General features: G+C 38.2%; 1 protein-coding gene across 1 annotated transcript; it reads left to right on the top strand.

Moving 5' to 3' along the window:
• Positions 1–675: 675 nt before the first annotated feature.
• On the top strand, positions 676–13,495 carry RPS7 (ribosomal protein S7). Its single transcript, XM_036753023.1, has 7 exons — positions 676–727; positions 1,084–1,166; positions 2,095–2,166; positions 5,059–5,202; positions 6,297–6,361; positions 12,426–12,576; positions 13,382–13,495. Exons 2-7 carry the CDS (start codon positions 1,092–1,094, stop codon positions 13,457–13,459), a joined length of 585 nt encoding a protein of 194 aa, XP_036608918.1. The 5' UTR covers positions 676–727; positions 1,084–1,091; the 3' UTR covers positions 13,460–13,495.
• The last annotated feature ends 240 nt before the right edge of the window (positions 13,496–13,735 follow it).

Here is a 13,735-nt window from a genome sequence, read left to right as displayed (position 1 = left end):
TTAGCACGGTGCCTGGCACACGGTAGGCACTTAATACAGGCTGGATTCGAGTCACTGCCCTTCTGTGCAAACAGAAAATTTTAGGAGATTATCTCTGAAGGTCCCTTTCAGGTCTAAGATCCTGAGATCTCTAGGTCTCAATTTCTTTGTAGAATGCAAATAACAATCTTGCACTACTTTCCTCAGTTATTATGGAAAGTGCTTTCTATGACCTTAAAGCCTTATACAAATGCAAGTTGCTATAATATTTTTTCCATTATCTTGTCCAGTGAGCTGGCAGTCCAGAATCACCTGGCAGGTGTGGGAAGAGGAGCCTAAAGAACAAAAACAAGACACGGAACCAGAAGTCCCGGGATTGGAAGTTAAGACGGGCAAAAAAAGAGGCAGAACACAGAAGGAAGTACGCAAAGCATGGAGGCTGCAGGGGGCTCCGGCTCAAAGGGTCTTCATTTCCATGCAGGAAGAGCAAACCGCTTGGTCACACTTATGCGGAGTTACCGGGAGCGAAGCCTCTCAAGGCCGATCTATCACTAAATTTGCATTCTTCTCCCACCCTCTTTACTTCCTGTTCCCATCTAGGAATCCTGGAGATTTTCAGTGGTTCTCTTCCGGTTTAACACTCCAGTTCCCAACCGCCCCGCCCCTCGCCCGGGTCCTTCTTCCTGTAGCCGAGATTTCTGGTGCTCTCGCGAGAGCTCTTCCTCTTCCTAGGCCGGCGCTCATCAAGGTGGGTGAGCGATCTTGTGCTTCCCGGGCCTAGGGCTTACCTCTCGGCTCTTACTTTCTTGAATACTGCTCCGAAGTCGGCTTTCAAGCGGCGGGGCCATCTGCTGGGATGGGGATACAACGGATTGCCTTGTTCGGGGCCTCGGATGGCCTCGCCGGGAGACTTTGCAGGCCGGTGGCTGCCCCGGCGGGGGTTGGGGGGTGGGGGTTGGGCGCTCGCGCTCAGAGGAACTGCGCCCCTCCCGCCTAGTGTCCGGCGCGGCGGCGTGGTGGGGTAAGGGGCCCGGGTCCGTTTCGGCACCGGGAGGGAGAGGGCCGTGCTCACGTCTTAAAAGCGTTCTGTGTTGTGCTTTACAGGTGGTGCCATGTTCAGCTCCAGCGCCAAGATCGTGAAGCCCAATGGCGAGAAGCCTGACGAGTTCGAGTCTGGCATTTCACAGGTGGGTCCATTTGGGACCCCTGACAGGTGACCCCCATCGCCCCCAGCTGAGGGTCCTTCTCCCTTTGGCATAGGATTAAATCACATAGAGTTGGAAGATTAACCGTATTTACAGAAAAAGAAACTCAGAAATAGGGGGCAAGTGGAGAGTTGAATAAGCCATGTGTTTCCCAGTACCTAGAACAGTGTAATTCATAGTAAGCACTTAATTTGTACTTGCTGGACTGATTCCAAATCCAGTGCCCAGTGTACTACTGACAACTGAGGCTCAGAGAAGGGAAAAAAGTAAGGATCGTAGATTTAGAATTAGAAGCTAGTGGCAAGTCTGCAAGCTCCTATCTGCCAATCCACTAAGTGCATTGCTCCACTTAGGGAGTCACAGAGAAAGTCCTTGCTCTCAAGGAATTCACAATTTAATGGTGGGCACAAGGTACAAACAACTCTGTACAAGCAAAATATGTAGAGGATAGGTTGGAGATGGTTACAGAGGGAACTACTAGCTTTAAGAAGAAATGGGTAAGACTCCTTGCAGAATGTTTGATTTGAGCTGACACTTGAAGGAAAGGACCTTGCAGATACAAACCTCATTTTACAGATAAGGGAACTGAGGCCCGTGGTGGGGGAAGAAGGAACTCTTTACACAGGTAGTAGGTAGCCTGGGGTGCTTGAGCCATCTGGTTCCATCTCCAAACCCAGGGTCCTTGCTGGTAATTATCAGGACACGTGGAGCTGGTTTCAGTGGGGAAGGAGAGGGAAAGGAAGGCTCTTGAGGTTTAATACCTGGACCTAAATTCTGCTTGTATTGAATTTGTACACATGATAGCTTTTTGATGTTCTGGAAAGGGAGGTGGTGGAATCCTTGTTTTCAAACTCCCACCTTGTAGCAAAATACTGAAATTCGTATTTAATAATTTCTCATTTTTTTTCAGGCTCTATTGGAGTTGGAGATGAACTCTGACTTAAAGGCTCAATTAAGAGAGCTGAATATCACAGCAGCTAAGGTAAAAAAGAAACTTTAATTTTGGCCTTTGTTTGGGGGTGTGTGGATGATGATGAATCTCAGATAGCTTTTGGTTAGTTTTTCTAGGGGTAGTTATTGTTTTGCTTTTGTTACATGAAAGTGAATTCTACCTACATTGGGTAGAATGGTAATCAGGAGTTGGAAGAAAAGAGGTTTTGGGGGCCAATTGAAATGCAAACCCTCCCCTCTTTCAGTATGTTTTTTACCTTCAAGAAACTACCACTATCTTTCCAGTCACCCAGGCTGGAAAACCTAAGGGTCATCCTTGATTCCTTGGTTTCTCACCCCTATATCTAATCTCTTGCCAGGGCCTGTTGTTTTTACCTTTGTGATGTCTGTCTTATAATGTCCCTTCTCTTCTTTGACACTGCCAGTACCCTGGTGCAGACCCTTACACTTGGATTACTGTAATAATGTGCTGGTTGGTCTCCCTGTCACAATTCTTTTCCCCACTCAAATCCATCCAGATACCTGACCACCGCCCTGCTCAGTTAACTCCAGTGGCTTCCAGTCATCTTCAGGATCAAATATAAAATCCTATTTGTTGTTCAGAATCCTTCATAACTTTCTTGGCGGCCCCCCCCCCCCCCCCCCAGTCTTCTTAACCAGGTACTCTTCAGGCCAGTGACGGTGGCCTCCTTGCTGTTCACCAACTCCCTCCTTGCTGTTCACCAACTCCCAGGCATCCCGCATGCCTGGATTGCTCTCCCTCCTAGCATCTCTGACCTCCTACAGGCTCCAGCTAAAATTGGAACTTATTCAAGAAGCCTTTCTTGATCCCTTCTAATTCTTGTGCCTTCCTTCTGTTGATTATTTCAAACTTACCCTGAACATGGTTTGTACAGAGTTATTTTGCATGTTATTTCACTTGACTAGACTGAGGTCCTTGAGCACGGATGTCTTTTGCCTTTATTTATATCCTTAGCACTTAGTTCAGTTCTTGGCACATCATAGGCACTTGCTTAATAAATGTTTGGAAATATTTTGGGAACAGAAAATCTATAGTATATATAGATTTAGCAATTTTACAGCCATATGTAGCTATAAGTGGTAGGATGTTCTGTGCATGTCAAGAAATCGCTGATGTGGTTGAAATTGTTGGATTCAAAGGTTTTTAGTTGGGTCTACTAGACTTTGAAAATTTGTCATGTTAGTGGCAGAGAAAAGGGAGTATGGAAACTTAAGCATGTTGCCGTAAAAATGAATGATAGTGTTAGAAATGAGTTTAGAAATCACAAAGACTATGGGTTCTTAACTTAAGGAGGCTGTGAACTGGGGTGGGGGGGGTAGGGGAGAGATTTTTATTCTTGTTTGAATAAGATTGGTTTCCTTTATAATTCTGTGGTTTTTTCGTGTGTTTAGAAAGCATAAAAATTCTGAGAAAGAGGTCCGTGATAAAAGTTAAGAATCTGGTCTAGGCTAATCTGTTCCTTGTTTTAGATAAAGTGGAGGTAGAATGGTTAGTCACTATGAACTTAAATACTGTTTTCCTGAACTACTCCTAGTATGTGAAAACGGTCAATGCTGATGGATGGTAGACATAAACAAAAAGAATGGAATGATATATATTAGTTATGGAGGGGACATGACTGTGAACAAATAGTAATTAATCTAGAACCAGAAGCAGTGTGTTCTATTTTACAGTCTACTTAGGTACAACAAATACAATACAATGAAAAAGAAGAGATTGGAGTAACTAGTAAATATAACATTAAAAACATGACATCCGAAAATAACTGGCATTCATGTAGCACTTTGTGTAACACTATGCATTATACTATTTTTTCCTCATGACAATTCTTTCAGGTTAAGTATTGTGGTTAGTATCCCCATGTTACTGGTTTGTGGAAAGCGGCGGGCGGCAGGGGGCGGGGGGGTGGTGTCAGAATTCAAGTGACTTGCTCATCATCACACAAGTAGTGGAGATATGTCCTGACTCCACATCATGCCAACTCATAAAAAGTGAAAATGAAGACCCACTTAATAAAGTTAGCTTTCATTCATTCCACCTTGGATAAATGGGCAAAAGATAAAAACAGACTGCCCTTAGAATATGAAACGTTATTAAGCTGGTTGGAAAAAGTTCAGTTTTGTTAATAATCAGAGATACATGTTAAAACAATTTTGAGATAAATTTAGTTTTTATTCGTTGCTGGTAGAGTTGTAAACTAGTAGAATATTTTTGGAAAAGATTTTACAGTATGCAATCAAAACCAGGATCAAATAAGATCATTTTTTAGGGACTGTACCTTAAAAGTAATCAAGAATTGTTCTTCCCTTCCTTTATCCAATAAGTCTCTTCAAAAATTGTCATAGCATTATTAGTTATTTTAAAAATCCGGAAGCCACCTAAATGTCCAGTAAGGGAATGGCTAAATATTGTACATTGATGTAAGGGAATGATATAGTGCAGTTGATAATAGTCATGTGTGAGATATATGAAGAAATATTGAAAGACCTATGAAGTAACTGGCAAGTAAAGAAATTATGAGCTAGGATAGTACATACTGATGGACCATATGTGAGAGTAAAAGGGAATAATTCACAGTAAATGGACAGAGAATTCTTTTGGCAGACTTATTGAATAAGAGAAAAAGTTATTTTTAGATGAAATTGATTTGTTTAAATGTAAATAGTTGCAATGAAAGTTTAGTTAACTGTATTACCATTCAATACTTTGTAAAGGAACTGCATTTTTTTCCTCTATAGTTCAGGTACTACAGTTGGCCACTTAGGCACCTAAAAGTAAGTTTTAATTTGAAAGGTGGTAAATCATGTGTGGTGAAAAGTATTTTACTCTGCAGTGCTGGTTTTTGAATCAAAAGAGTGAGTTGATAAATTAGCTGCATGACTGAATTTTTTTCATTCCTAGGAAATTGAAGTTGGTGGTGGCAGAAAAGCTATCATCATTTTTGTTCCAGTTCCTCAGCTAAAATCTTTTCAGAAGATCCAAGTACGACTAGTTCGTGAATTGGAGAAAAAATTCAGTGGCAAACATGTGGTCTTTATTGCTCAGGTAAATATTGTCATGTCAGATCTTTAAAACTTTTCTAGGGAGGTTGATTTTGAGGGATAATAATTTTTAAATGCAACCATTTAAGCATGTGGGAAAAGTCCTTCTGGATTAGGGATGTGTAGGGGAAAGTCATTTGCACATTTGAGTTATCTCTGAAATATGATTAAAGTATCAGAATTTTTCAAAAGAACTTAAGAAATGGCATTGATTAAAACTTGCTTTTATTGCACAAGCTAGAGGAAAAAGTCAAAAGTTCTTGAGGATATTATAGACTATTATTTAGAGAATTCTGGGGCTGTTCTTTGAATAGCACTGATCTCTGTGAATGGAGAAGAATGTTATTTTGGAAAAATGATTAGATAGGAATATGTGGTATGTTTGGAGGGTGGGTTTTCTTTAACAGGACACCCAAGTGTTGTTGGGGGTGGTGATGAGATAGCAATGACTAGGTTTAAGGTTTAAGGCTAAGGTGTGAGGAACTATAAAAAGATATTTTCAAAAAGAGACAAGACCTAGTAGTATTGATCTAGATCCCAGATGAAAATAAAATTGGAAAAGGTTAAGTGGAAGGATCCTATTTCATAAGGAACACTGCTAGATATTCCAAGAATGTGCAAAAAAAAATCAGAATAGTGTGTCTCTTGCCCTCAAAGAAAATCACATACAAATATGAAGTAGCTGAAGAAAACATTTTTAATTAGCCATATTTTTGGAACAATATCTTAGAATTTAAATTGTGGTTCAAGTAGAGTCTTGAAGAAGTAAGTTTTTAAACAGCCATTTTCTGGTATTGTGTTTTGTATCTGGTTAGGAAAGATGGTTTGTTTAATGTTAATGTGAGGGTTTTGTTTTTTTTTTTTTTAAGCTAGAGAGTTCTATCTCCACTGAAACTGCAAACCAGGGTTTGCTCTGGATTTATCTGGGATTTTCAAAAATTCCTATTACATTTGAGTTGCTTTGCCCTTTGAAACTCATTTATCCATATATAGTATGTGCATAATAAAAAAAAAATTTAGGAATGAGTATGGTAAACTTTTTGCCAGTTTTCACAGTAGATTTTCTTGAATAATGGAGCACTATAATCTTTGTTACAGAGGAGAATTCTTCCTAAGCCAACAAGAAAAAGCCGTACAAAAAATAAGCAAAAGCGTCCCAGAAGGTGAGTATATCCTATTAGCTCATCAGGAGTCATACAACTATAATATTTAACAGGACAGAAACAGTAATTTAGCAGAGCCAAATTTATAGGCTTTAGAAAGGACATTCAGGATATTTTGCCCAGGACCATTTTAAGTATATATGTGGTTTAAGTACTGAATATATTTACTTTCCACCTCCCTTTCAGAAATTTACCTTGAGTAGAACACAATCTATAGTGGTGTTATTTTACTGTTTAAGGAAATTTCATTTTAGACTGAGCTACATTCATAACAGTGCATTGCATAACTAGTTTTCATTTGCTTAAAAATGCTTGTCATCAATTATAAAGGGTTTTAAAATGTTTAGGTAGTAATATGCCAAATGATTCTTGCTTGAAATGCTACATGGAGATAATACCTGGAGTCAGGAGGCCTAGATTTGAATTCCAGTTGATATTCATTTCATGGCCCTGGGAAAACCACATTCTTCTTAAAAAGGAGCATGCCATTTTCCATGTTACTTACTGAGTTGTGGTCAGGGAAATAGTTTATAACTCTTGAAATGATATAGAAACCTATTGGCCTTTCATTGTCTTTGTATAATTTTGTATTTAATGTTTATACTATTCTTTTTTCTGTCTTATTGGCCAGCTTAAACTAAAAGTAGTATCCAAAATGTGGGATGAAGTGAGTACAGTAATCTCATATGTGCTTCCAACATTGACAAGATGAAACTTAACTTATGCTACAAAACATTAAATTTTTACATAGGAATGATGGAACCTGATATGGTTAGGAAAACACCATTTAGATAATAGTATTGTGGAGATGGAAGTCACCTTTAAGATAACCTAGTATGTTATTAACTCCCTTATTTTAATTTTTTAAAAAGGCAAATTGGGACACAGGTAGTAAACTGGCTAGGTAATAGCTAACATTTATGCAGCACTTTTGCAAAAGCCTTTACATAATAATAAATCCTCACAATCAAGCTTATGAGGTAGTCTTAGTGGGTTTTTCATCTTGCCCATGAGGAAACAGGTCTTAGGAGTTTAAGGGAATTGTCATTTGTCTTGTTAGGTCAACGTTAGGATTTGCCCCTAGTAGTTTCCTGACTCCAAGTCCAAGTACTTTTCCCACTGCCCTGTGGTGCTAAATTTGCATCTTGGGAGGCAAGAGTGAGGTTGACACAGCTCAACAATCAGGGCTCAAGTGGGTTTATGGTATAAATTTGTAATTTACCTGGTCAAGCCTGATTCTGTGTATTTTCTTCAGTGATAATTGGCAGTCCAGGAACAGAAGTAGATGGTGGATGAACCACATTTGGAAACTGGTTTAGAAAGGTTAAAGGGGGCAGGGTATTCTAAGATGAGGCACCAGAAAGTATCTTTGACTTATTCATTACTAGATAAGGGAGAACAGAGAGGAGTTGGGAGAAATTGCTAGGGTCACATTAAATATGAAGAAGTAAGGCATCACAAATCTTAGGTTTGGAATTGGAAGAGAACTTGCAGGTCATCTTGCCTAAGGTCATCCCTTATTTTAGACATGAGGAAGGGTAAGTGGCTTAACTCTGATTTTCAAACTAGTACTGTTTCCGTTGTTCCACACTGTCTTAAGGTGAGGTTATTGTGTATCCAGCTGCAGTGTTCTAGAGGTTAGTGAAGTAGGGGAAGACTACAATACAAGTAATAAGGAGTTTGTATGGTAAGTTTGCATTACTGTGAATAAATTAAGAGAACGCAGAGCATCGAAGCTCAGTGTTAAGAGAAATAGTTTTGCAGAGATATTTATTTACTTATGTTTTATGAAGTATTTTTGTTAGGTTCATGTGTTCAAATCAAAAGTGAGTTGATCTTGAAATGAAAACAAAGAAATTCACATATATCTTAGGGTATTTTATAAATGGCCAATTTTATTATCAGTATGGTAAAAAACATCAATGAGTTGAAGTCAGAACTAGTTAGGGAACTACTCTGTAGCAGATATGCCCTAGAAAACCCAAATGTATTAAGGTGTGCTGTGGTGTGGCAAAATGTGGACTAACCTGGCTTGACCTGATCCAGAATTTCCTAGTAGGACCTTTCATTATTGACTGTAAGAGACATGGATGGAAGAGAGTCCTTAATTTACCCTATACCAAAAAGACGTTAGAAGGTTGGGACATCTTGTTGCTCTAGCATCCTATCCATCTTATCAAGATGGAAGTTACAAGGAGATTTGCTTTTCTTTTCATCCCCTCTGCCCCCAAATGAACTTTTCCCAGAAGAAATATGCCGTTTATTTTTTTATTTTGGCTTTGTTTTGAAATGTTACAGTAGTTTTCTTTTTAATATAAGTATAACCTAAAATATCTTAATGCTGTTGGGTAGTAACTTTCCTTTGAGTGGTATTTGGTAGTAATTGGATCAATCAACAAGCACTTAAGTACTTAATAAATTCCTCTTGTTGTGGTAGGCACTGAGGATGGAAAGACAAAAATAGAACAGTCCATTCCCTCAGAAAACTTATCTTCTACCAGGGAAACCAATATGTAGACATAAATAAAAAAAATAGTAAATGCAAGACAATTTGGCCAGAAGAGAAACAGTAAGAGATAAGAAGTGCTGTGTAAGTGATGACACTTAGATAAGTTTTGAAGGATGCTTGGGTTTCTGAGGAGTGGAAATAAAGAGAAGGAACACATTTCAGGTTTGAGGGACAACCTGTGCAAAGTCAAGATGATGGGGGATGGGATTTGTATAAGAAACAGCACAATTTGGCTGGAGCATTAAAGTGATTGAAGGAGGGGAATACTGCATATGTATTAAGCCTGGAAAGGAAAATAGGAGTTTTATTCTAAAAGCAATAGGGAGTTACTGGAATTTTTTAAGCACTAGAGTAATGTGGTCAGAACTTTGTACTTAGGGCATCTCTCGGACAGTGGAGCATCATATGGGGGGTGGGTGGGGTTTGAGGCATGTAGGCCAACTAGTAGGCTGCTGCAATAGTTTAGGTATAAAAAGTGATAGATGATAATCATGGTCATGTGACTAAAGGGAATAGATATGAATGTTATAGTGGAGGTAGGATTTATAAGACTTTAGCAACTGATTGGATGTGTGAAGTGAGGAATCAAAGGTGACTGAATTTGTGGAACTGGCTGATTGGCAAGATGGTATCACTGACAGAAATAGGGCAAATGAGTGCTATTTTAAACGTGTTGAATTTTAAGATGCTTACTGGACATTTGGAAATGTCCATTGGGCTGTTTATCATTGAACCCAGTTCATTCTAGTGCAGATTGAGTAGGTAATGGGTAAATTCATGGGACACATTCCTGTTAACTTTGAGGTGTGCAAAAATACGTGGCTGGATAGCAGATGGTTTCTTTGAGTAATATTTGGCCTTTAATCTATCCTAATTTGAATTGAGTTCCAAGTGGTGATCAAAGTGTTAAGGTATTAAAAAGTTTAATTCTGATGATGGTGTGTAAAATGGGTTGGACACTCAGGACTAGAAGACTAGTGAGAAATTTTTGTTAAAGGATCTATCTAAACATGGTGATTAGTTAATAGTTTTGAATTGGAATGCTTATTCGTCTGGTCTTTGAGGTAAAGCAACTTCAAAGACCTAACCTTTTGGAAATTTTTCAAATGTTTTCAAAAACGCACAGTCTTTGCATAGCACTGGGAGAAAGCTCTAAGCATCTTTGTATAATCTATATTTTGTGCCATCCACATTTAACTTCTTTAGGGTGCTAAACATGATTGAAACATGATTACAGGTTAATCTTGATGTATTATTTTTTTTCTGGTGGTTTGAAATTAGAAGTCATCATTATCAGTAGTGGTACTAGTCATCCAGTAGTATAGAATTTGAAATGTTAATTGAGAGTTGCCAGCATACACATAAGTACTGTAGGGATATCAGGCAGAGGAAATGGAATTAAGGTAAATAATTGAAAGGCATGTGATAAAGGTTTTGTATTAGGCAGTGAGTAGTCTTGACAGGTAGGTAGGGGTAGCTAGTGGCACAGTGAGTAGAGCACTGGCCCTGGAGTCAGGAGAAATGAGTTGAAATCCAGCCTCAGACACTTGACACACTTACTAGCTGGGTGACCTTGGGCAAGTCACTTAACCCCAATTGCCCTGCCTTCCCCCCTCAAAAAAAAGAGACAAATAGGTTGGGACCTTATTATGGAACACTGAGTAACAGGCTGAGGAGATGGGACTTAACTTGTAGGTAATGGGTAACTCTTGAAAGTTTTTAAGCTAGTATTAAGCTATGTACTTTAGGAGGAGTGGTAGAATAAAGCAAAATGGGAAGAAGGTACTAAAAGAATAGAAGACCATAGTATTTGGACTGTGAGACAGTAAAAGTCTGAATTAGGTTGATGGTCAGAGAGAGGAGGACATGACTTTGGTGACTGTTAAGTGGGAATGAATGGGAGGAATAAATGTGGCAAAGATATTTAGAGATGAAGTGAGTGTCATAATGTGAAAATAGGTCTAGGAGCCTTTTTAAGTTCATATGCCTAGGATCATATATTTAAAACTGAAAGGGATCTTTTGAAATCATCTTGGCCAACTACTTCATTGAGAAAGTTGAAGAAACATGCAGAGAGATTTTTGTGACTTGGTAATCAAACCAGTGTCCTTTGATTTCTCATCCAGTGTTCTCTCCACTACACATTTCAGCATGACCATTATTAGGTGCTTAGGTGATAATTGAGAGACAGGAATCCAGTAGGGAGGTACAGAATCAGGAACTATGGTTAAAATATGTATGCTGTCAGCTGCCATTTGTGGTAGCAATTTTAGGAAACAAAAAGGGAGGCAGTGTAGAACTTGAAGAAGACTGGGTTTGGGATTAGAGAACTTGGTTCACATCCTGCCCGTCGTCCATGTGATTTTGGGCAAGTCACTAAACTTATATGGGCCTCAGTTTTTCTGTAAAATAAGGTTTTTGGACTAATTGGCCCATTTATAGCTCTAAATATATGATCCTGAGTTAAATAGTACGAGGTTTTACTTTTAGGGTCATGTACAAGTGAATGAGTAGGAAGCCTGATTTGCATTTTCCTATGTAAGAGTGCTACATAGGATTTTCAGACAATTGTCAAAAAAAAATTAGAGACTGTTGTTTGTTGCTTTCCTCTTAAATATCTTTTCTGCTCTACGAGGGAAGTGAGAATTTGGTTGTGTTATTTGGAAGCCTGGAAAAATCCTTCTAGTTCAACACCCTCTTAGATGGAATTCAGTTTTATTGTTTATTGGTATGGCATGATTTTTGTCAGTTAAGTTTTATAATCTATAGTTTTCTGTTTAAATGTCAGTGGGTTTTGTTAGACTGTATGTTCTGAAAAAGTTAACGGAGTATGAAATACTTGAACATGCCAAAGAAATTTTATAGGGTATTAAATGGGAAAGCCTTTATATTCACTAGCATGCATGATGATTCTATAAAACATATGGAGGAAACTGTCCTTATCAAATGTACTTTATACAATTAAATCTTATGGACTTATGAGTAAAGGTATTTTTCATACAATTTAACTGCCTTGAGAATAAGACTTAAAATCACATTATGACAAATGGAGATGTAAAATACATGCTTGATATAAAAATAATCTACCTTTGTTATAATTTATAAAGATAGTATGTTGTAATGATTTAATCTGGCTAATTAAAAAGTTGGGCCTAGCTTGTTGGGGTTTGTAGTACTTGAATCACATATAACTCAATCTGCTAACACAGATCACAACTTGCTTAATTGCTGCCGTCAAAAAATCCCTTTTTGGTTGTCCTGGTGGTGAACCTCTCCAGATAAGAGTGGTCTGTCATTGGGTCCATACTTAAATAAGTGTTTCCAGCTTAGTTTGCTAAATCTTATGTGTCACTGGTACAGCCAAGTACATAGTGTGCCTGCACCTTAACATTACTTTCTCTACAGTAAAATTATTTTCCTACTACTGGTTGCTCCATTGAAAAAACTGTGCTTCATCATTTAACCGCATATTTATAGCATATAAAACAGTGTATAGATGTCAGCTCACCAAAAGGCATAATGAATTCAATTGATTTTATGACTGTTGTCTTTTAGCCGTACTCTAACTGCTGTGCATGATGCAATCCTTGAAGACCTTGTCTTTCCAAGTGAAATTGTTGGCAAGAGAATCCGTGTGAAACTAGATGGCAGCAGACTCATAAAGGTCCATTTGGATAAAGCACAGCAGAACAATGTGGAGCACAAGGTAATGCAGATCAATAATATTTGTTAGGATTAGTTTGACTTAATATTCAGCTTTTAAGATAGCCTCATGTGTCCTTGGGCAAGAACTTTTTATTCTGTAAGCCATGCTCCAAACTGGTTCGGCTTAGCTTGAATTGACCATTTGATTTTCTCTAAATAAAAAATTGCCTTATTTTGTAGTCCAGCTTTCATTTGTTGTGGGCACAGGTTTATGATAGTTTTACTTCTTGTGATTTCTCGACAAGGGTGGTAGGTTGCTCTTTGAAAGGGAGCCCTTCGAGGAAGAGATTATTTTCATTGAAGTGATTAATTTGAAACTGAAGCCTTGTGCACTCTACTTGTCTCTGTCACATATTTTAAGGACACAATTTTTAAGATGAATGTTGGCTTTCTGAAAGTAAAGGTCAGTGTTTCTGAAATTTTTTATGCGCAGTGGTAAATCCCTAAGAAGTGAAAACACATTCATTGTGTGATGGCAGGTGTCATTAGTGCCTTGTCCAGTTCGACAGAATTAGGTGGAACTGTTTTAAACTTGAGTTGCATGTTACATATGAGGCTTTTTGAGATTCTCCAGTTTCAACACATGCAAAGTTGACTGAAATGGTTATGTCCCTGTTTTATAGGAGCCTATATAGTACTATAATGATGTATAGGATGTTTCATGACAGGTTTGCCTTCAGTTGTAATACTCTTTAGGGAATTGTTCTCTATATTCCTCTAACTCATGCACAACTCATTTTTATAAAAATTCTTTGTTAAATTGTTGAAACATGGAATGAAGTGTTGTCTTTTTTTTTTTCTTACAGGTAGAAACATTTTCTGGCGTTTATAAGAAGCTGACAGGCAAAGATGTTAATTTTGAATTCCCAGAGTTCCAGCTGTAAATGCAGAAATGATTAAATAAAGTCCATTGTTCATAACCTTGTCTCAATTCACAATTGTTTCTCCAAAATTACACAAGCAGCAGCACAGTTATCTATATTAACCTCACATAGGTCATGAGACTGCATTCAAATTGCAGAACGTAGTAATGATTGAAATTAAGTGTGATTTTCTACATGAGAATTTTAAGCAGAAAGGTGATCTCAGGTCAAGTACCTTGAAGTACTCATGCAGGAAAATTGGCAGGGTTTCTCAGAGCATTGGTATCTTTATTGGAC

This window comes from Trichosurus vulpecula, chromosome 3 (genome assembly GCF_011100635.1).
Source record: "Trichosurus vulpecula isolate mTriVul1 chromosome 3, mTriVul1.pri, whole genome shotgun sequence".
Taxonomy (NCBI): Eukaryota; Metazoa; Chordata; class Mammalia; order Diprotodontia; family Phalangeridae; genus Trichosurus; species Trichosurus vulpecula.
This window is presented reverse-complemented; position numbering and strand designations above follow the sequence as displayed.

What these genes read in the sequence shown, in the direction of transcription:
- RPS7 (XM_036753023.1), top strand. Translation starts at nt 1,092, where the DNA reads ATGTTCAGCTCCAGCGCCAAGATCGTGAAGCCCAATGGCGAGAAGCCT. An exon ending in TCGAGTCTGGCATTTCACAG is followed by an intron (nt 1,167 to 2,094) that starts GTGGGTCCATTT and finishes ATTTTTTTTCAG; the next exon opens with GCTCTATTGGAGTTGGAGAT. An exon ending in ATGTGGTCTTTATTGCTCAG is followed by an intron (nt 5,203 to 6,296) that starts GTAAATATTGTC and finishes TCTTTGTTACAG; the next exon opens with AGGAGAATTCTTCCTAAGCC.